A 23,339-nucleotide genomic window follows, 5' to 3' on the forward strand; every position below is an offset into this window, starting at 1 on the left:
ACCATCTGTTTGCGTAATGGGCGTGTCTAATTGTGACCCGCTTCAGGGGGGCTACTTGGTCACACGCTCTAGCGAGCCAACTACTGAGATAGGCTGCTTGGGGATGATGGGGTAAGTCCCTCCAAAACAGGGCAAGAGGCTGAAAGAGACGAACAAAGAGTGGGAATATCGGCTTTATTCCAGTTCCGAGCCCAAGTATTTTTTGGAAAAGAGGGTTTTTTTCCAAGACTTAAGTCTAAAAAAAATGAAATAAGGAAGTGGTCTGACCAAATGCAGGGCGTAACAATGGGGGCGGTGACCGGAATGTTGAGTGACCAAATTTGATCCAGAGTATGACCTTGGATGTGAGTAGGTATGTGGACATGAGACACGAAATGTAGACAATGTAGTTGATGGCATTAGTGATGTAGCTATTGTCGGCATCACTGTAGTCACTGTCATCAATGCTGGTATTTTCAACAGCTAGGTTGTCGTCGTCGATATTTTTAAAGTGATTTTAGGCTTTGTCATCGACGGTCTCGAGGAGGACTTCTCTGGGCGCACTCCTGTTTTAGAAAATGATGAGGAAGGTTCAAACCTTGCAGTTTCTGAGGAGAATTTATCTTTTTTCATCTTTTGGGAACTTTCTATGGCAGACTACTGGTGGGTCTTTTTCAAGGCCTTCCTAAACTCCTCTGATGCTCCTCTGATGTACCTTGGTCACGCAACCTTTACCTTTGACATGGCCTTTTCTGAGAAGTAGAAGAGTTGTCACTATCTTCTTCCTCTGAAAGAGGAGATTTTTTTGGTTTTGACTTCTGTAGCCATAAAAGAAGCCTCCCCTCTATCTTTTAGAGTCATGGTGGGAAAACTGTGACCGATCTTTCAGCCCTCTATTTTATGGGAAGGCTGGAGGCAGTAGATATAGTCCTTGTGAGGGTCTTCAGTATGAAGCATTTTCTTCCCACAGGGTATGAAAAGCCCTTTTTTTCAATGATCCTGACACGGTAGTAGGTAGTTGGAAGAAAAAAGTTCTCAAAGTGGTTGAAGAAACTGAGCAGAGCTCAGGGCAACTCCCTTCATATGATGAGTGGTAGAAAATCTGGCAGACTCAGCCTTTGTGGGGAGTGTTCTAGTGGGTGCTGGTGCCTGATTGCCTGGAATTTCGTTTCTTTTAAAGGATATCGATAGGTTATTAAAGTGATTGTTTCATTGCCATTATAGGCTATCGTAATGTTATGCACTGCTTTGTTATGGTATCATGGGACTCCCACTTCGACAACAGGGAATGATTCAAGCATGTGAATCTATGAAAGATCCAATATTGGCGAAACAAAAAATCCACTAGAGAAAAGAACTCTGGTGCCCTCATTGAAGAACTCGTTAACAGATATATCTAAAGGGATATGTCTGCTGAGATGAGATTTCTTCTGGGGAAGCTTTGGTGACAATTTAGTTATGTTTGTAAGTATTTCCCTGTTCAGCACCACGCAGAAAGTGCTATCGATGCCAGAGAGACTAATCAATGTTCTTCCTACATTTAAACTGTGTGCACAAAATTTAAGGATGTCTCAAGGAGCGGGCGCTTTCAAACTAACTGAATAAAGCACAGGGTGCACTATCTGTAGCCACCATGATCCATTTAAGATCCACTTCATGTTGGCTATTCAGAAAATACTACACAGTAAAAGAAAAACCAGAAATCAGGCAGAAGGGAAGTTGGCAACTGTGAGGTGCTTCCTGTTGCATATAGTACAATATAGGAATGGGGGAAAAAAGAAACAGTTGTCTAGGGCGATTCAACAGAGTATTGCAATTGTACCTTAGCCAAAAAACACTATTACTTGTTTTAATTGTGTGATTAGTGCCACAGTTACTCGTATCAATAATACCATAATTAATCAAAATATACTGATCTTTTATCGTTCACAGTATTGGTCAAACAGGCTACAGAAAAAAATAGATCTTATCTTACGTTACTGCTATCCTTTAAGGCCTTATATTGATTGTCATATGCATTTACCTTGCACAACATATCAAATTTGAAGTGGAAGCCCACAGAGCCAAAAAATAAAGACATATCATATATTTATTATTCCCATCTCCCCACGCACTGATATTTTCCCTTTGTGAGATCCAGGGGAGGAGATATGTACATTTTAAGCTGAAGGCGACACAACAATGTCATCCACATAATCGTGTCTGCTTTTAGAAGTCTTTACATCTTGCAATTGATGATGTGAATTCCACAGAGTTGTGCCTGCATAACACCTTCCTACCAGAGTGTGCTGTGAAGAATAGGCAGTGAGGAAGTGTCTACTGTGTCACTCCCATTAATCTGGTATGGAAGCAGCTTACACAGGGTGCCTCTTGTGACAAATAGTATTCATCTAGAAATGTCAACCATTTCTAACTCAAGTTTTTTGCAAATATATTGATAACACATCAGTAAACAGAAGCAACTGTATAGGGTGTGACTTACTATGACACAGCCCCATCACACTGCCAGAACAATGGGCTTGTCAGACATCTGGGTAGCACATGCTAGTGATGTGTGATGATCTTGCATGGACAAATCTATAGGGTGCACCATAGTTCTCCTACCTGCATAATGCCATGAGGCACTCTTCAATAACGTCCCTCTGGGCCTTGGTCAGGGAACGCCCTCTGGAAAGACGGTAGATGGTATGCAGCATGGAGTCGATCATGATGGCACGGTGCTCAGTGCCAGCAAAGAGGGGAGCACACTTAGTGATCAGGGGCAGCACTGCCAGGCAAAGGTAGCGGTTCAGGGCAAGCGCCATCTCTGTGGTGCTGAAGGCAGCCTGATGGAGAGAAAAAAATATTGAGCCTGGGGCTGAGGGTGAAATGGATGAGAGTGATGAATAGAAGTGAAATGAAATGAAATGAAATGAAAAATTGCATTTGTATAGCGCATAACTGCCCTGGGGCCTCGCAGCGCTTGAAGAACATAGAAGTAGAGGAATGGAGGATGGAAAGCAACAGAAGGCTATAGAAGCAAGGAGGAAGAAAAAAGGAGAGATGAAGAGTGAGAAAAGAGAATCATTGTGGCAAAAAGAGAAAAGCACATGGGGGATGAAAGAGAGTGTGAGCTGTACAAGAGTGAAACAGAAAAGTAAAAGAGATGTAGTAGGTGGGGAAAGCTATTTTATGTTAAGGTAATTAGATGTAATGGATGGAAATTGAGCAATGTGAAACCTAAACATTTAGGAAGATGAAGAGATGATGGGTTTGGAAGGGATATTGAAGGGTAATGAGTGAGAAAAGGAGTGGGGGAGATATGAAAAGAAGTGAGATGGAAGCATGGAAGAGTGTGGTAGAGAGAAAAAAGAGTATATAGAGTGTTAAACAGAGGTGGGTAGGAGGAAAATAAATGGGCGACGAGAAAGAGGTTGGTGAGGCAGGGAGAGAAGAGAAGAGAGTGATGGAGAAGAGGGGAACTGGATTTGAGGGAGTGAGAGAGAGAGAGTAAATAGAGAATAAGAAGGTCGACATGGAGAGTTAGGGAAAACAAAGAGATGACTAGAGGTGAAGGAAGCAAAATAGTAGGAGAAAAAGTCACAAGACAGGGAAAGAAAAGGTGTAAAGAAGTATATGAATTATACATTTTTCCAGATGCTTCTACTACTCAAACCGTCTTCAGTCAAGTCAGGCTAATTTTCAAAACCTTAGCTTAAGTTTGGGTAGGTGTGGCTTTGAGCAGTCAGGCTTGGTAACACAGTGCAAATCATTTAGAAGTATAATAACAGTTAAACAAAGAAGAAACACAACACAAAGGAAACCTGACACTAATTTAGAAATATAGCTCTTAGTGTATGAATGTTTGGACACCAAAACAAACAAAATCCACCAGAGGGTTCCAGAGATATACATTATTGAGTAAATAATAAATCACTGTTTTTCATTCAAACAGCAAACAAGCGTTGACAACTACCAGTTAGGGGTTATTTAGAAAACTGTTGAAAACTTTTGTAAAGCTGAGTATGACTATTACGGCCCAATCTAGGTGAACATCTATGCAGGGAGCAAGTCAAAGGGGTCAATGTGGCTTGGCAGGATAGCTACCTTGCAGTCAAACTAGTCTCCAGTCCAGTTCCAGGGTCTATGGGCAAACCGCCATAGACATCAATGCGGTCCTGAAGCAAGGAATATAGGATGCTGAAGATGCTGAAAGAAGCTGAGGAAGCTGATCTGGTGACGGCGTCTTCCTGGGGCCACCGCTCGGCCCACAAACACAATGGGGCCACTTTGTTCACAGGGGTTGATGTCCTTTGAAGTCCGGTTGAAGGCCAGCTAAAAACTAGTTACCACAGTCTAGTGGTCTCCTGTTACAGTGAAACAAGCGGTTTCCTTTAGCTGAGGCTGGTGTCCGTCTTGGGCGGTCTGTCTCAGGCGACCAAACTGCACTCTGATGATTCTCCTGGATCTCAGGTACAACTTTTGAGCATCACGACTCAGCCTCCCAGACTGCGCTTCAACGGTCGGTGTTGATCAAACAATCTTCGATACCAATTCCTCAAAGCGGATTCTTCAGCTTTTGTTGCCCAGGAGCCTCAGCAGGAATATTCCAACTGACCTTTGAGTCATCTCTTCTTACGTTCTTGGGCTCAGCTCAACTTTTCCTCGAGCAGGACACCACAGACACGTCCTCTCTTTGCTAGCCTTTGGATCAGCACGTATAGTCCAGTCTTGGTGCAGCCTCTCTTTGCTGGGTTGAAAACACTGCACAGCAGTCCTTTTAAGGTCTCGCTGAGCCAGCGCATGCGCTGCAAGACATTTAGTCTGTGGTCTTTTACATGTCCTACCACACGCTTTTGGCTGGCATAGAGCGTGCGGTTACGCGTACAATTACGAGCAGAGGTGCCATATGGCTTTCCTCTCTCGTCATGGTGCGCGCACAGCACTCGCCAGCCTGCGTGGTTTTTTTTTCCTTTTTGCACGCGCACAATCACTTTCGCGCGCACCATTTGCTTGTTCCTAATCCCTTTAAATCCCTACAGTGCGGGGGCCTTTCTTTCCTTAAATAAAAGTAATTACAACAGCTTTAAATCATTGAAAGATTACTCTGTCATCCGAGTCCCGCCCACGCGCGATGATTGAAGCTCTTGCGAGCATCGCTTTCAATCATTGAAGCACAGGTCCACTGAGTGGGTTGAGTGTAAACTGCAGAGATGCGCAGGAAGCTAGCTGCGCGTCATATTTTTTACACTCGACACGGCCTACTCAGCCTCTCATCTTTGCAGAGTCAGAACAGTGATTATTCTAAAGTTTGACAAGCATACCACCTAACTGCCCACGAGTTCAATGTGTGGTGCGTCTAGATGAAGACAACTGCCACGCTGCAGTAGAAGGCGCTATGCAAATGCTGGTAACTGCAATCGACAGCTGTCTTCCGCATCAAGGATGCAATGTGTTGTTGTGTTGTCCACACTATTTTAACATACCGTGAAGTGCCATTAACGGATTACAAATGCTGTTGTCACATACATACGGAGTAGTAATACTATATCATAGCACAGAAACGCCCACCTGAATGAGGCAGGGGCTAACTCTGCACCAGACCCATCTGGTCCCTGAACAGCCGAACCTAACAGCTTTCAGAAACTGACCAATCTATAATTCAGCCTGCCAGACTTCACGAAAGTCCAACACGTGCCAAGAATGAGGAATATTCGCCTTCAGAACTCAATGTAGAATTAACCTGTTCCCTCAACCTACCAGTCTTCACACATCAACTTAAGGTGAACCCATTTGTCCAACTCTTGAACATGGGCGTAGGAAGTGTAGGGGACGAGGAGGATATCCATGGGCGTAGGAAGTGTGGGGGATGAGAGGGATACCCTGAACCTGCTGGACACCCCCAAACAGATCAGGACTAACCACACCTCTTAACACACTCCAGAAGACCCCACGCACGGAGACTTGGCAGTCCGCGTATGGTCGTATAGCATTGTAAAGAACCCAATGTTGTCTAAAAATGTTCTGTACCATGTGATGTGTTTGTATTGTACACCGCCCCTCGCGACAAACGTCACCTTATGTTGCACTGACTTGACTGAACCTGCACTCGCCACACAGCATGTGCGTGTGGCTTAAAGTTAGTACATTTTCTTCCAGCCTAGTTTGTAGAGTGAAAACGTATGCTTAGACTTGGAAGTGATCGGTATATTTTCATGGTAACAGGAATTTGCGGGTGAATTGCCTGTCCTCTGTGCACACTGCAGCAATGTAAGACGTCCCCTGAGGATTTCATTCATGAGATCTCAGTCAGCAGAGTCTGAACATAACCTCACAATTTGTGCAAAATAAACAATGTCACAACTGGTTACTGTATCCCCGAGGCTGCAGGGAGTCACATCCCCTGTGTTTTGGTTCTGCCAGCTACAGACCCCGCAGGGCAGACGAAAGGAGAAGCATTGGCATAGCCAATAGGTCTCGCTTTTGGGACCTTATAAGTATTTTATGCAGCACAATCTCCTTGGTGCAACAATATCAACCGTTGCATGGCTAAACACGTCTAAGTTCCCAAAGGTGAGACCTATTGGCTATGCCAATGCTTGTTTTGTCCTCTCTTCAGTGCAAATGTGATCTGAGGTCTGGGTGCCAGGGGTGCCACTCTTATGCACAGAACTTGCACTCAGTGGATGTTGTGCCTACTAGCCAATGGGCTTTCAAGTCTCCTCCAGTCTGATGATGACTTCCTGCAAAGTGTGGCATTTAGTTAGCCCAAAATGCAATATTTTGCCCACTCCTAAGATGGCAGAACCTCTCTCTTCGTGTGTGGAGCTTGATTGAACCATGCTAGAGGTGTGGCTAACTGGTTTGGCAACTCTTTCCCCCTCTCTGTTCCCGACACCAACCCATCTAACAGAACAAAAGAGCAGCCCCTCTTGTTTGTGTCTACCATTTGCCCTTCAAAGGCGGCTTCCGTTTTTTGAATATGACCTTTTGGGCTCACACCCAGTTTGTTTTCCTGCCAGGAAGAAGTGATACCTCTTCCAATACCAGGCCATTTGTGTTCATTCCTGAGAGTCGTTCACACCTCCTCCGAGTTGAGCAATAGGCTGTCTTGTGGTGAGCAACCATAAATGGTCATTGGACAACTTTGTGCAACAGAGCGGCAGCTTTCTAAAGTTGTCATTTACTTAACAGTTATATTAAATTCGACATGGGCATCAAGTCAGGTTTAATGAAACGATTATTTTGATACCTTGAAGTAACAACTTAAGTAGTTCCATTCAGAGGTTTGCACAGCTGAGTTGTCAGTGTCCAATCCTGTACTCACCAATGGGGCTGCTAGACTTTCTACAGTAAAAATGACAATTTACGGTTTTTACTGTTTAGACATGCAAAAATACATGTCCTGCTTTTTATTATAAAACACCCTGCCTCAGTTCTCATAGGCCAGCCTTAGGATAACTTCTATATATTAAAAGGAAGGTCTGGACTTGGTCATTAGTTAGCATGGCAAAGTCGAGCTAGCAGTTTGAAAACTGCCTCGCCAGTCAGTAAAGGAAGGCTGGAAGTCTAGTTTTCCTTTGTCACACTTGCGATGGTACAATAAGTGCTGGTGTCCATGAGGAACAGTTTAACTTACAAACCCTGAGCACTTCTGGTACCATATCCTAGGGTTTTAGAAGTATGTTAACCTGTGGGTGAACCAAACAGACATATAACTTTTGAGGGTAAGAGCACCGGTACTGATGTCCATTGAGCAGGCCCCACCCCGTGCACCTTCAGAGTCGAAAAATCAGCAGCTTCATTCCAAAAACTTGGGGTGATCATGCAAAAAGAGGCATTTTCTTACACTCAGTGGGAATAGCTTTTTCTGATGAGCACTTGGCCATAGAGGTGGCTGAGCCACTGAATCCTCAAGCCACGCTCGAGCTTGAAGCCTGGTTTTGGCTCAGCTCAAGGTCCCATTGGAACCTCAAGTCCAAAACAAGACGAGCTACCATGGGGCTTCTGCCTCCCACTCTCTCAAAACCCAGGATGTAGCGTTACAGTCAGAGCTGCTGCCTGTGGAACTGGGAAAACAGGTTCAAGTTGCAGCATTGGCTCAATACTCTGTGATTCTAGGCAAATCACATAATCTCCCTATGCTTATAAACAACGTATGTGACCTTGGGTAATGTACGTGGCGCTCATGTAAAGTGCTCCAATACCAAAGGGTCGAGTTTGAGCTATATTTTAAAAACAGCACTAAAAGGTAAAAACAATGCCTTATAATAAGGAAACACAAATAGATACCCATTTACTGGCTCATTTGTACAAAGTGAAACCAGAAAACCTGGATAAATCACGCCTTCCCCGGTTAAATTGTGTTATCTTAGGCAAATATTTCATTTCAGCAAAACATTTTTCTTCCTTATCTCATATGAAGGCACTTTCATATTGTGGTTTCAGACTACCAGCTGTACAAAACTATCACTTTTAATAAGTACTTCTCAGTGCAGTGCCATAATGTGCCTTAAAGTAGCTTCCTCATGTTAAAGGAATACAGTTTTTGGACTTTTGTAGAGACTTTATCATATTCCGTTTCTTGAATGATTTACATAGCAAATATTTTCAGAACTAGGCTTGTGCACAGGCTCTAAGATGCAAGCCAGGATGTTGACTCATTTCTGGCTTGGCTCTCACTGTTCATTTGTTGGCTTGCCCAACTCTACTTGATCATAGATACATCTGCTTGTCCCTTATAAGGAGGGCACTTACCGTGTCAAGGGAGGCTGCCGCCCTCATGTCTGGCAAGAACCCCACCTCCAACACCTGCAGCAGAAAGTCCTGGTTCTCGATGCCATAGACACGATCCAGGAACAGCACCGTAGGCGCCTTATGATCTGGCACAAAATTGGCTGACATCTTGGGTTCAATGATGCTACCATCTGTGGGAACAAGACGGTGCATGAAAAGTAAGGTCGTGATAAGTAACTTTCAAAGTGACACATGACCATGTTTGACAACAGTAAACACAAGAAAAAGCCTAGAGGGGCCAAAGCTCTGTACATATATTGGCAACTCAAAGTAGCGGACATGAAGGAAAAAGAGGTCTCAGACTGTATATTTCAGGTGCAACTCCAGCTGCGTGCTTGTGACGGTTCATCCAGATGTAAATAATTACGTGCGGTGATCCCGATCCCTACAACACTAAAGTTGTAAATGTACATTTACTAATTTTGCTCTACGAGACCAGGCAACGTTCAAATCAGGTACAAATTTGGGGTGGAGTTATACCACTTTATTTAGGACACTGAAGGGAAAGTATTTTTTGCTTGAGTCCAAATAAAATGTAGTGTTAAAGCATGTTGATTTGTAATGCGACTCATTCTTTATTTGCCTCTCGTATTCTTTGTGAATGAAAGTGTTTATTCTCATTTAAAGGCCCTTTTCAGATCCAACAACAGCAGTAAAACTACATAAGCTGACCCTGTCAGTGGAGCAATATGAGTGGAAGAGTGGAAATGAATGGCAGAAACCTTCGTAACCACTGCTTCCCAGACAGTACTACAATTCCATATATTTTGCTGAAAGTTTAAACTTTTCTTTAGAGAATGAAACTGGTTCGGACTCCACTTACCTGGAGCATCTTGTACATATGGAACAGCCCAGAATGTTACATTAATTTGGATGGACGCAGAAGGAAGCCGGGCTCCCATTTTTGAAGCAATCATGCTGCTTACAGTGGATGCACTAATTTGGTACCCATGCAAGCTAGCGCCTGAGTTCTGGACTTTGCGGCTAAGGAACATGGCGCATCAGCCAACGTTACAAGTTTCTGTGATGTACTGGAGGTAAGGCCGCACGCCCTACCACCCAGAGTGAGTGCAAGACTCCCTCCTGCTCCTGTGCTTACACGCAGAGCGATAGTATGACCTGGACACAGGTCACTAGTAAAGCAGCACATTCAGGGTATAACTATGCCAAAACAATTACCTCAATACGGACGAAGTTTGTTCTTGATGGAAAGGGCATATAATACACACGCCACATCTTTGCACGTGTCCGTAGGTCGACAATGTGCAGCAGTTGCCATACATAACTCTATATTGCTCAAATGTGACACTCACTTGGAGGGCATTATCAATGTACACAAACAGCTGGTTAAAAACATTACAGCTTGCCTGCTGTGACCTAAAAATAATTCATCCAAACCCATGGATTCCAAAAAGACAGTTCAAATAAGAGCAGCAGTCACTGCATTGCAGATTCTATCAGGCCCACCACCAATGTGGTATAACAATGCCTTCCTGGAAAGGGGTGCTATCACTCAAGGCGTCGTTTCTGATGTAACAATGTCTTTCTACTCAAACCAATCAAAGCACAGTGCACAGCACGTGACAATACTGTACAGCCAGTGACGAAGGACACTGTATGTTTTCCAATTCACAGTACTTGTGATTGGTCTTGGCTCTTCTGTAATTCCCTCACTTCACTCCAGTATCCTAATACGCATGATCCCCCAAAACCAGCTCCCAACCACACTTCCGTTTTAAGGCCGTCCGCGTACCTTTCCCGAAAGCTGGAATCTGCAGCGGAAGGCTGATCACACCCACAAGATCCTCGATGGGTACAAGAGAACGCAGGATTGCACGGATACGCAGGGCCTCGCCTTTGCCAGCTTGGATAAGCTAAAAAGAGACAAGAGAGACAGTATGAAGATGAGAAAGAAACAAAGAAAGAAAGAAAGAAAGAAAGAAAGAAAGAGCGATCCAACAAGCACATGATGTTGTTCTCAATTTTATTTTATGTACATTTTTATTTTATTTTATGCATGACAGAGGACAAACCAAGCTCAAAGAGTACGAAGCATTCAACTCAATCAATAAAAAGGAAGCGATGGCATGCATCACAGACGCATGTTATAAAACATCAACAATACAAATAAGTAAAAACAAGGACGAAAAACCACAGGAAAAGTTAAAATAATACGTCCTTTGCTCAAGTAACCACAAGACAAGGCACCAAGGAAGTTAGAGGGGGGAAAGGGGACAGGCTGCCTCCTCGCTTTAATCCAGTCTTGGCAAAATGCAATGCCAAGTTCTTCAAATCTACATGCTCCACACAAAGAATATACTGAGGGCCATATTTATCAAAAGGTAACTGCTGCTCTGCGTTACAGGGAAAGGGCAAGAATGCGCTGTGATCAGCACAATACGGTACATTCCGGCCTTTTCCCAGTGCTGGCGCACAAAGTGCACTCGTATGCCCTGCCCTGGGTGAGTGCATTGCAAGCAGGGTTGCCTTTATGCAGAAGGGGCACAATGCAACACACATAGAAAGAGGAAGCAACAAAGAGAAATAAAGATATTTCTTCTTGTTACGCCTTCCCTGGGAAGGCGTTGCATTTTGGTGCATTCCGAGGTCTACCAGTAATGATAAACCTGGAAATGCATCAAAATCCACGGGTGTTGCATGGGAACAATCCCGTAATGCCCATGGAAAGCCTCCCCGAGGCAGGGCAACACTATGCAGTGATTTGCACTGCGTTGCGTTACTCTGGATTTATCAAGCCATCAAGGGCCATTCAAGGGGTCCTTGTGTGGCTTGATAAATCGCATCTTTGGGGTTACATCGCTTTTGCACCACGTTATGTGATGCAATCTCTTGATAAATATGGCCCCCAGTGAATTGGTAACATGTTGCTTCCAGGGTTTCCCAGACTCAGCGAAATAAACTAAATGCAAATTCCATCAGCATCATTAGCATGCAGGACATTCTATTGTCCCATGCTAAAGTTGCATTTAAACTCTTCGGCGATTTGACCAATGGCACTATCTTAATGGGTTTATATATTCATCATCTGCCACCAGGGTTGGAACAGAAATCAAAGGCAGTGTGGCAAAACCATTCTAACCAACCCTACTCTGCATGAGACGAAGGCCTCGGCAACAATGGAGTCAAAAGGGCATGTTTGGTTTTTTGCAGCTTATTCTACAATAAAAGTAGTCCCCTCCCCTGCAGCTTACTAGGGAAATGCCAAAGTGGCATAATGGTCAATTCGGTCACGTCTGCCTTTCTGAACATTGAATCGTCTGGATAGAATAAAAAAACAAACAATGCCAGAAACCGGTCCTGGGAAGCTTGTTTCCGGTCCAGGGAAGGCATGGCTTGGCAGTTCGGGCTGGACTGTTCCCAGGAGGCACAGGGTCAGACTGATTTGCATATGGCCATGTCTGAACTGGGGTGGCAGAGTGGGCTAAAGAATGGTGATGGATTAAACCCAGATCAGTTGACTGGGGGTGAGTGCTTGTATTGTCAATGCTCCGTCCATCATTTCCTTTGGTTTTGCTTTATTCGCCATAAGTTGGCAGGGTATGCTCAGACGTGAGTCCCTTGCTCACTTTGCCACTGGATTCAAGCAAGCCCGGCTGAAGATGGCTGCAATGCCAGAAACCGGTCCTGGGAAGCTTGTTTCCGGTCCAGGGAAGGCATGGCTTGGCAGTTCGGTCTGGACTGTTCCCATGAGGCACAAGGTCAGACTGATTTGCATATGGCCATGTCTGAACTGGGGTGGCAGAGTGGGCTAAAGAATGGTGATGGATTAAACCCAGATCAGCTGACTGGGGGTGAGTGCTTGTATTGTCAATGCTCCGTCCATCATTTCCTTTGGTTTCGCTTTGTTCGCCATAAGTTGGCAGGGTATGCTCACACATGAGTCCCTTGCTCACTTTGCCACTGGATTCAAGCAAGCCCGGCTGAAGACGGCTGCAATGCCAGAAACCGGTCCTGGGAAGCTTGTTTCCGATCCAGGGAAGGCATGGCTTGGCAGTTCGGGCTGGACTGTTCCCATGAGGCACAGTGTCAGACTGATTTGCATATGGCCATGTCTGAACTGGGGTGGCAGAGTGGGCTAAAGAATGGTGATGGATTAAACCCAGATCAGTTGACTGGGGGTGAGTGCTTGTATTGTCAACGCTCCGTCCATCATTTCCTTTGGTTTTGCTTTGTTCGCCATAAGTTGGCAGGGTATGCTCAGACGTGAGTCCCTTGCTCACTTTGCCACTGGATTCAAGCAAGCCCGGCTGAAGACGGCTGCAATGCCAGAAACCGGTCCTGGGAAGCTTGTTTCCGGTCCAGGGAAGGCATGGCTTGGCAGTTCGGGCTGGACTGTTCCCATGAGGCACAGGGTCAGACTGATTTGCATATGGCCATGTCTGAACTGGGGTGGCAGAGTGGGCTAAAGAATGGTGATGGATTAAACCCAGATCAGTTGACTGGGGGTGAGTGCTTGTATTGTCAACGCTCCGTCCATCATTTCCTTTGGTTTTGCTTTGTTCGCCATAAGTTGGCAGGGTATGCTCAGACGTGAGTCCCTTGCTCACTTTGCCACTGGATTCAAGCAAGCCTGGCTGAAAACGGCTGCAATGCCAGAAACCGGTCCTGGGAAGCTTGTTTCTGGTCCAGGGAAGGAATGGCTTGGCAGTTCGGGCTGGACTGTTCCCATGAGGCACAGGGTCAGACTGATTTGCATATGGCCATGTCTGAACTGGGGTGGCAGAGTGGGCTAAAGAATGGTGATGGATTAAACCCAGATCAGTTGACTGGGGGTGAGTGCTTGAATTGTCAATGCTCCGTCCATCATTTTCTTTGGTTTTGCTTTGTTCGACATAAGTTGGCAGGGTATGCTCAGACGTGAGTCCCTTGCTCACTTTGCCACTGGATTCAAGCAAGCCCGGCTGAAGACGGCTGCAATGCCACAAACCGGTCCTGGGAAGCTTGTTTCCGGTCCAGGGAAGGCATGGCTTGGCAGTTCGGGCTGGACTGTTCCCATGAGGCACAGGGTCAGACTGATTTGCATATGGCCATGTCTGAACTCGGGTGGCAGAGTGGGCTAAAGAATGGTGATGGATTAAACCCAGATCAGTTGACTCGGGGTGAGTGCTTGTATTGTCAACACTCTGTCCATCATTTCCCTTGGTTTTGCTTAGAATAACAAACCACCACATTTCTAAAGAAGTCTTCCCATTGTATGAATTGCATAAAGTTTTCACCAATGTTTCTAGCCTAAAGCGCTTACATATAGACAGCATGCCGCTAAATTGGTATAACATTTTTAAAGAAGAGAGAGCACAGACCCCTCTGAACTACATCCTGCAGTTTTAAACACTGTTACTGGCTGAATGTGCTTCTGAATGCATCACCACATTTGCCGCTAAGTCGTCCTGTCCATGCCTGACAGTCATCCAGGTCAACTTCATTCCAAAGCGAATGAAGACTTGTAGTTTGCTTAACTGGCATTCTGCCATGATGGCTTAAAGAAGAACTTCTAATCAGAAAAGAAAACTCCTATATTTTTGGAGCAAGAATTTTAGTTCCAATGAAGGTTTAAGGGAAAGAGGAGAATTCCAGAATTAGTATGCCACAGATGAAAAGGCCTCCTTACTCTGGGAGCATTCAATAGAGCAGAGGGCTCCCTGCAGAAAGTGCCTGAGCTTCCATCAATATGTTTGTAATTTAGCTGCCAGATAACTATGCTGACTCAACACCACAGCCTTATATTTCATGAATCAAATGTGAACAGCAAACAGAATTCAACTCAAAATGTGTCAAGTGAAAGCAAGCACTGGAGACACACAAGCAAATTTGTGAGTACCTTTGACCAATTGAACAGATGAATGAAGAATAAGTTATTTAACTTTGGTAACATTCTTTCTGGTGGATACTCTATCTAACCGTAGATACCTCACCATGTGAATATTCCCCAGGCGACAAACTGATCCAGAAACTCAAAAGCAGTACTCCTGGCCACCAGTAGGTGGTGTTGTGCAGCTCCACTCGGACATCATTCGGCTCCAGAAATGATGAGCGGGAAAGTGTACAAGAGCCACCCAGGCAGGCTGGCGTCAGATGCTTTCTAAGGCTTGTCTGAGTCCTCAGACGCAGAGTCAATTGGCAAACTGGCTTGATTAATGTGCAGATTGCTAGTTCAGGTCATTCTTACATAGAAAAAAGAGTCAATTCCACAGAACAGGGAGATGGGAAGGTTGGGAAGGAATCTGCAGTTAGACAGCACATCCACCAGAAAGAGCGTTACTGAAGATAAGTAATTTGTTCTTCTGATGGACACTTCTAACTGCAGATTCATCACCTAGTGAATAGATACCTAAGCAGCACTTCCTCCTGTGGTGTGTCTGTGAAATAGCTCAGACCAGAAAGTCCTGTAGGTTTGAATGGGCAAAATGCCCGTCCTGACTCTCAAAGCAATTGTGCTTCGTCAAAATGTGCACTTATGCAACGTAGCAACCTGACAGATATCTAGGACACTCCTGCTAGCGCAGTAGTAGAAGCAGCATTGTCCAAAGTGGAATGAGCCATTCATCCGTCAAGTAGCTGTTTCATGGTTAATGCACAGCAGATATTTATGCAAAGGAATGTCTATCTAGAGATGGTTCTTTTCCATACTAACTTGCCCTTCAGAGAATCCCACAAAGAATTGATCATCCAGCCGATGGTCCTTGGTACCTCTTGTCGAATCTAGGGTCCTATATTACTGTTATTCGTGTCTAGCACTGTGCCTTGTGCCATTTACTGTTATTCGTTATCTTGCATGTGCATTTTTTTGTCATTTGTTTTCAGTGTAACTGTGCCCTTCCGTTCTTGCTTCGTTTCCTTTTTTCCCGCTGTCGCCTCTGCCTCCGTTGACCCCGCCCCTGCCTCCCATCTGCACAGCCTTCCCCCTCCCCTACTTAATGGCGCCCGCTGCGGGGGAGCATGAGCAAGACCCCTGACCCTCGGTCTGAGGCCTGCTCTCTCCCCAATAGCTCCGCCGTGCTCTGCTCTGCCGCAGATTCCCGATCTCCTCCCAGGTAGGGTTCGAGACCGGTGTGCCTCGTGCCCATCTCAGTGATTAATTCTCGCTATTGTGCTGTCCCCTCTTGTCTAATCTCGGGTCCGACATTACTGTTATTCGTGTCTAGCATTGTGCCTTGTGTCATTTACTGTCATTGGTTTTCGTTGTCATTTGTTTTCAGTGTAATTGTGCCCTTTCGTTCTTGCTGCGTTGCCTTTTTTCCCCAACGCCCCCTCTGCCCCCGTTGACCCCGCCCCCGCTCCCGCCTCCCAGCTGCACGTCCCTCCCCCTCCCCTACATAATGGCGGCTGCTGTGCGGTCACACCTAAGGCAAGCCTGTCTGTGCACATCCGTGCCCAGCGCCAGGAACCCTGGATCTCCGACCATCCATCGCTACAACACCACCACCCTCCTCGCACTCAACACCGAAAGACTCAGCGACTGCCAACAGGCCTCGCCGAACAAGACCCACGGCCAGTTCTCCTGCCTCCTCAGCTACCAGACCTTCACCACAACCCCAGCCTCCAACAACCAGCAACGGCAACACCCTAAGATGAATCCTCCTCAACGTACGCTCCATACACAAGCACGCCATCGAAATCTGGAACCTACTCGACTTCCTCTCGCCTGAAATCGCCTGCTTCACGGAGACTTGGACCAACGCCTCCTCCGTCCCCGACATCAACAGCGGCATTCCAGATGGATGCAAGATCCAGAGGAAGGAGCGCCCCAACCAACTGGGAGGGGGACTCGCCATCGCCCACAAGAGCATCCTCCGCCTCACCACCAACGAATGAAAACCTTATGAGTTAGACGGATCAATAAAGTCCCTCAGAAAACAATTAATGCCAAAAAGTGCAAGGAGGGTCAAGGAAGAAACGTGCAAAAGAAAGAAACAAAAACCTTAAAACAAAGGATAGGAAATTCAACAAAATTATAAGAAACTAATAATTTCGCTAGCGCAGTATGCAGGAGAGCAAGAGCTCAGTGAGATTATAAAAGGAAGTTAGAATAGGGGGTATTCTAGGGAACCCCATCATTCTATCACCAAGTACGCCACAGCTTGCAGACTTACATGCATTTCAGGTGCGCATCGTCCCAGCAGGTCAATCAGCGCAGCATAGAATGACATGATGGCGTTGCCAAGGTGCACTCGGTTCTCCTCGTGGGACTCTTCACTGGCAAACCTGATTTAAAAAAATAACAGCATTATAGGTGGGTGCCCACTCCTGAAATGAAAGCTGTTCAACAGTTACTGAAAACAGTACAGGGGTGGTATATTAGTAACATTATCTTGTCAACAGGCACAAACACAATATATTACCAAAAAATATTCTCTGACAAGAACAATATGTGCTCATTCCCCAACAGCATACATTTATGGTAAGTGTTCCATAGGCTGAAGTTTTCTCTGGCTGGTCCCAGCAGATCAGCTCAAACCAGAGCCGCTGGTTTACCAATCTCCGCGCCTGCCTCATGTCATGTGAGATGGACGCGTAGATCTGGAAACCAGCGGCTTGGTCTGACCCGTACACGTGTGCAAACGAGCCCGTCGACTGACAGGCAGGGATCTGTGTGGCTCGTACACGGGTACAGAAGACCACTTGATTTACGTCATAGGCGGGAATTTAGTGCTACATTGCACAGATAAATTGGGAATTCGTCATACACATGATCAAACTGGCCAATTTGAGAACGAAACTATGGATCAGAACCCCGATGAAGTCGTAGGGTGACACACCCATTGACGAAACACGTGTTGGCTGGCAGAAGAATCAGAATTCAATTTAAAATGAAAAACTGAAGAACACTAAGATAATGGGCTGACTTTTATTTGTGTTTATATAAAATTGAGTGTGCTAGGAGATTTGTTTTCAGTTAACTTACCTTTATGTCAGGGATGCAGGGATGACATCCCCTCTCTTGTATCACCGCTCCTATATAATGCACTATAATATCTTGTGCACTGTGTCTCGAGGGCATAATCACCCTAATCTACCCTCAGTCACTAAACCCTTAATTTCAGATCCCACTGCAGAGCCCGCATATGAAACCTGGTGTGCTCGACCAGCAGGATGCTATCAGTCCCAGCAGCCTCAAAGTCGACTTCACTGAAATCCAGGACTGAGGCTGAAAGATCAGGATAGCCCGAATGTCCTGACCTCTCTTTCCCAGGGAAAAGGCACAAAACTGAAAAGTGTCAAGAATGGCTCAGATGAAAGGGAGCATCTGAGATGGAGTTGGGTGTGACTTTGCCCCACTTATATTGAACTCCAATGATGACAGGTAGTTTGGCGTAATCTGGAGATGGTTGACGACTGCCTGGGGTAAGCCTATCTGTACAAAACAGAGTGGTGGTGTGGCACACCAAAGGGTTTGATATGTAATCCAATGGTACTACGCGATGAGCTTTTTATTGTCCCAGTGCACACGTCAAAAAAAACTTGAGAGACCGGTATTTGTGTCAAAATATTCGTCGAACAGCCCCAACATCAAGAAAATTCTTCTACATAATTGGTCTATGGTACAATTAGAGCCTGACTTCCAGGGAATCTTCAACAGTACCCCCTTGTTTGCCTATCAAAGAGCAAAGAACTTAAAGAACATGTTAGAATACAGTCCACCTCACAGAGTTGAAATCTTTGCTGGAACGAAACCATGCCACAACTGTGGTCACTGTCACAATATAATCAGTGGCAACTCCATCAACCATCCACGTACGGGCAAAGTCATACACCTTAAAACTAATGCTACATGTGACTCCATGAACTTAGTGTATTTACTGAAATGCCCATGTGGGTTACCATATGTTGGAAAAACTGAGAGGAAATTAAATTAAAGACCCGTCTAACGGAACATAAAAGCACCATCAGAACTCAAAATATTAAATCCCCGCTGGCCGCCCATTTCATATCTGCCTCACACAACATCAGTCAGCTGAGGTTCCTGGCACTGGAGGTTGTCCCCATGAGACCGGGAGTTGACAATCATAAGAGACTTCTACAACGAGAATTAATTTGGATGAAAATTATGGATTCCTGTCAACCGTTTGGTCTTAATGATCGTACAGAATTTAGTTGTTTCTTATAAATACTGTCCTTTCTTATATTATCTAGCTCATCTTCACTTATTCATTTTCTCCTACTTTCCTTATCCATCTTTATATCTTGCTTTCTTTCTTTACCCCGCATATTTTCCGTTTAACTCCATTGTTTTTTTTCACATTATGTTTGAACCACATCATTTAATATCATTGATTCAAGATTTAATCATGTTTATTTGTCAATTTCCTCGATAGTGGTTTCATACGCAGTCCCTTGTTTGTGTTTAGCGTCCCAGCCTTTTCCAATGGTCCGTTTTCTAATCCGCCACCTTTTCACTCGTAATACTTCTACCCAAGTCCGTTTTCTATGTTTTTGTTTAGCGTGCCCGTTTACATTTCGCTAGTCCGTTTTTTACTTTATTAACCGTCACAACACGCCAGTAGTTTCACAGAACGCGGAAACGCCAGATTACTAACTACACGCCCGACCCTTTGGTGAGTCCCAGCAGGCACTTTACACCGGACTTTTGGGTCCGTCAGAATTCGTTGCGCCTTGAGCACCCTTGTTTATTCACCATATTGGTTCCGACTTTTGGTGGGTTCGTGCACCCGGTTTCCATCCTGGTTTGTAACTGTGTGTCTACCTTCACGATCACTGGAGCTTTCCACAGAGATTCCCGTTAGACTTCAACTTTATTTCGTTTCACCCGACTTCAGATTTTTGTAGCCTATGTTTTTTATGTTTTTTATGTTTTTTATGTTTTAACCACCTGCATGTTAACATCACCCTGACTTTGAATGGACTATATAACAAGTAACTGGATTTGGTTCACGCGACATACTCACTTTCTTATTTCTTTAATCCCACGGGTGTTAGATGAGCCCTATCCTTGTGTCCGCCCTAATACGATGTTTATCTCCTCATTAGATCCCCTGATGAAGGGACTCCATGTCCCGAAATGCATTGGGATTAACTACGGGAATTTCAAAGGATTGTAACGCAAATGTCGATTCCAATGACTAATCTACAATTGATTATATGATGTTCAAATATACTACAATGACGATATAATTGGAATAAAGATATATTCAACTTTAAACTGCAGTAACGTTTGACAATCTAGAGGCCAAGGCCCATTGGCGCTCCTCAAGATTCAGCGTGGGATGTTCCTACGCCCCCATTGATATTGTAAGCCTATCTGTAACAGACAGTCGTCGATAGAGGGGAAGACTAGCACTCTTGGCTTCCGTAGGTGTACTGACACCAACATCATCATTTTCGTGAACACCTGAGGGGTGCTGGTGAGACCAAAGGGGAGCACAGCAAACAGAGAATGCTCCTCTTTCATGAACCGCAGGTGGTGCTGATGTGCTGGCAATACAGAAATATGGAAATAGTGATAATGCAGGTCCAACGTTAACACCCAGTCTTCAGGATCGAGGGTAGACAAGGCGTGGGCCAGGGTGAACATTCTGAATTTCTTCTTCTGGAGGAGCACCTTGAGAAGACACAGGTCTAGACTAGTACCTCAGCATCTACTGCAAAACTGGTGGGTTCCCTGTGAGGGTTGGACAAATTGGCAGTAAGAGATGCTGCAGCCAAAGCTGCAAAAAAACGTGGTAGAACTGTTGCAATTGGCGAGGTGGGGCGGAAAGGCCCAAAGAGAGAGAGGTATCCGAGTTCCCCTTAAAATGCTCAGGAGCGGAGTCAGTATTTTTCCAGAACAGGCAAATGCCATCAAGGGGCATATCCATGAAAGAGGACTGGAATTCGACGGAGAACTACGTCGATCACAGCCACACATGGGGGCGAATGGCAACACTGGTGCCAATGACCCACCCAATAGAATCGGTGGTGTCCAAGCCACAACAAATCATGAACTTGGCAGCATCACAACCATCTTGAGTTGCCTGAGAGAGCACAGGGCGCAGGTCTTTGGGCCCACCAGGGGTCGTATGCCACTGAATCCCAAAGAGTGTGTGGGTAGCGGGACAACAAGCTGCTGGCCTTAACAGGTTGACGAGCCAAGTTTGTAGATGAAAAGGACATGTTTGCCAAGTGTTTCCACTTGCTTACATTTCCTACTGGGATAGTGGCAGAAAATGTTTTTGGATTAGAAAGGCTGGTGGAGTTTTTCTACCAAGGAGTGTTGGGAAAGAAAAGACAGGTTGCCAGGGGCAGGACAATGGCGCCTGGCAACTTTTCTATTAAATGGGGGGCTAAAGCAAGGTTTGGCCAAAGCGCCTAACAATGTACTAATTAGTGCCTTGTTGATGGGGAGAAGAGGCTCAGAAGAGTCTTCCATTAAGACATTAGCTTTACCCTCGAAGGTGATGAGTTAGAAGTTGTTACTTCAGTTGCTCTATACATCACCATGGCGTAGAAAGAGGACACCTTTCTGGCGGGTCCAGGAGGAGAAAGAAAGAGTCTTGTCCAGGGGAGGTATCAAGGCCACTAGTTTCCTGTAAGTCCTTGTAGTAATTGTCATCCTGGTAGGGCTGTGTGAACTCATCACCTGGGTCACAATCATTATCAGAGTCATTCTCAAAAAGGGAATGGGGAGAGTGCTGTTTAGCCTGCTGTAATTAAAGTACGGGAAGTTGTGCATCGGGCGGATTCAGTCAAGTCGGAGTTGAAGAAGATAATCGGAGCAGCTCCTTCAGACAGCAAAGTCGGCATTAGTGTCAACATGCCTGGAGTCGGCATAGGTTGTGGTGTTGGCAGCAGAGTCAGAACAAGAGCCGGATGCAAGGTAAGCGTGGAGGGTCAAACTGGCGCAGAAGATAAAACCAGGTGGAGGGTCTCTCAGCTCCTTGGGGCTAGAAGGTGCCCCAGAGGGAGTCATCAGGGTTACGAAGAGATGAGGCATGGCTGCATGGTACTCTTTGATCTGATGTGCCATGGCTGAAGGCAGCAGAAACTCAGGTTCTGCCGGAACCACAAGTGGAATCAGCATCGAAGTCATCTGATTTCGCGAGCGAGATCGAGAAGTGTGGTGCTGCCCATACATATTCATGGGAACAGGACCAAGAGCGAAACTTCGACACGAAGCACGATTTGGAACAGTCCCATTGCAGAATCTTCTTATGCTTGGAGACATAGAATTTTGCCTTCCGTTCCAAGACGGCCTCTGGGATCTTCAATGTGCAGTCTCTCCTGGGCTTGGAGTCTCCAGATATGCACAGGCATGGGAAACAGCCTGAACACCGTATCTCAAACCACCCTGTGCCTTAACAGCATGGTCTTTACTACTCAAGTTGACTTGCCTTAAGGAAAGAGTTGTTAGATTGATGTTGGACTTTAAATCCAACACTTTCCCTACTGTTGCAAAGGCTGGAGTTGGAACAGTAAATGATACTGTTCCAACTCCAGTGCTCTCCCTAAGGCAAGTCTCCATAACGACTTGCATGGTAATGCGACAACCCCTACAGGTTTGAAACTTATTGTTTTAAGGGGTGACATCCCTTGAACACTGGAAGAAATTGAGAAATAATGATGTAAATGTGTCAGACAAGCTCCAGATCCACGTCTAAAAAGAAAAGAGCTGACATCAGCGTACTGGAGTGGCTCCTATGTAGGCCCGCACATCATTACCAGAGCAGAATGGTGCCAGTGGGGAGCTGCAAGGTGCTACCTTCCAGCATGGAGAGGTACTGTGAAAGGTTTCCGGTTCCTGACGCCTGGGGGGATATTCAAAAGATGAGGAATATGCAGCTTTAAGTCTCTATCAGACAGATTATTGTAAAGAGTACGCCAACACACTTCAAGCTCAATCGTGCCCTCCATCACCTTCATATACATACACTCAATCCTTTTTAAGGGCCTGGCTCCCAACTTCCCTTTACACATCTGCACCTATTGTCCTATGCAGCCGACTAAATGACCCAGGTTAGCTGTTATCGTTTTGTCAGTCACTAAGGTGCAAGTGTTTATGGAATGATCATTTGATTTGCAGCACTCCTCTCTCTTTACCCCCTCCAACCCCATTCCTCCCTCACCCCATTCCTTGCTTTCCTCTTTTCTGGGTATTTTTTTCAGCCTCTCTGGCTTCATCTAACTAGTGCTTTGAAGAAACATCAAGCTGCTTACAGGGCTGCTTTATGTAACACATATATCATAACATAACCCACACAGCCAACACATTCCATATAAACAGAGATGCATGAACCTTCTACATCTGTATACTGAGTGGCAACACACACACAGTCCTAACAAACACACACTTACATACCACTCCAAATTTTCCAGAATATCAAAATTCTTGACACATTAATAATTGCAATAGTCATATCCAAACACAAACGGACCCACGTTAACACAAAACTTACTCACAAGACGAAAGGTTCTCCCATATCCAAGGTGCCCTTCGCAGATATAGATGCATACAGAGACAGACAATATACACAGATGAACAAGTTACTTACCTTCGGTAACAATATATCTGTAAGAGACATAGGTTAGTTATGTATTCCTCACCTTAGAACTAACCCCAGGCGTCAGACTGG

The 23,339-nt window shown here is 45.3% G+C and overlaps 1 protein-coding gene across 1 annotated transcript in view; it reads right to left on the minus strand.

The window, feature by feature from the left end:
- The window catches only part of RYR1 (ryanodine receptor 1), a 1,073,089-nt gene that overhangs the window by 526,770 nt on the left and 522,980 nt on the right, over positions 1-23,339 (minus strand). The window contains exons 46-49 of the mRNA XM_078661091.1: positions 16,866-16,977; positions 10,508-10,628; positions 8,716-8,885; positions 2,584-2,804 (exon numbers count right to left, since the gene is read on the minus strand). Coding sequence (XP_078517217.1) covers positions 2,584-2,804; positions 8,716-8,885; positions 10,508-10,628; positions 16,866-16,977 — 624 coding nt within the window. The remainder of the gene's footprint in view (positions 1-2,583; positions 2,805-8,715; positions 8,886-10,507; positions 10,629-16,865; positions 16,978-23,339) is intronic.

The sequence above is a fragment of the Lissotriton helveticus genome, chromosome 9, assembly GCF_964261635.1.
Source record: "Lissotriton helveticus chromosome 9, aLisHel1.1, whole genome shotgun sequence".
In the NCBI taxonomy this organism is placed as follows: domain Eukaryota; kingdom Metazoa; phylum Chordata; class Amphibia; order Caudata; family Salamandridae; genus Lissotriton; species Lissotriton helveticus.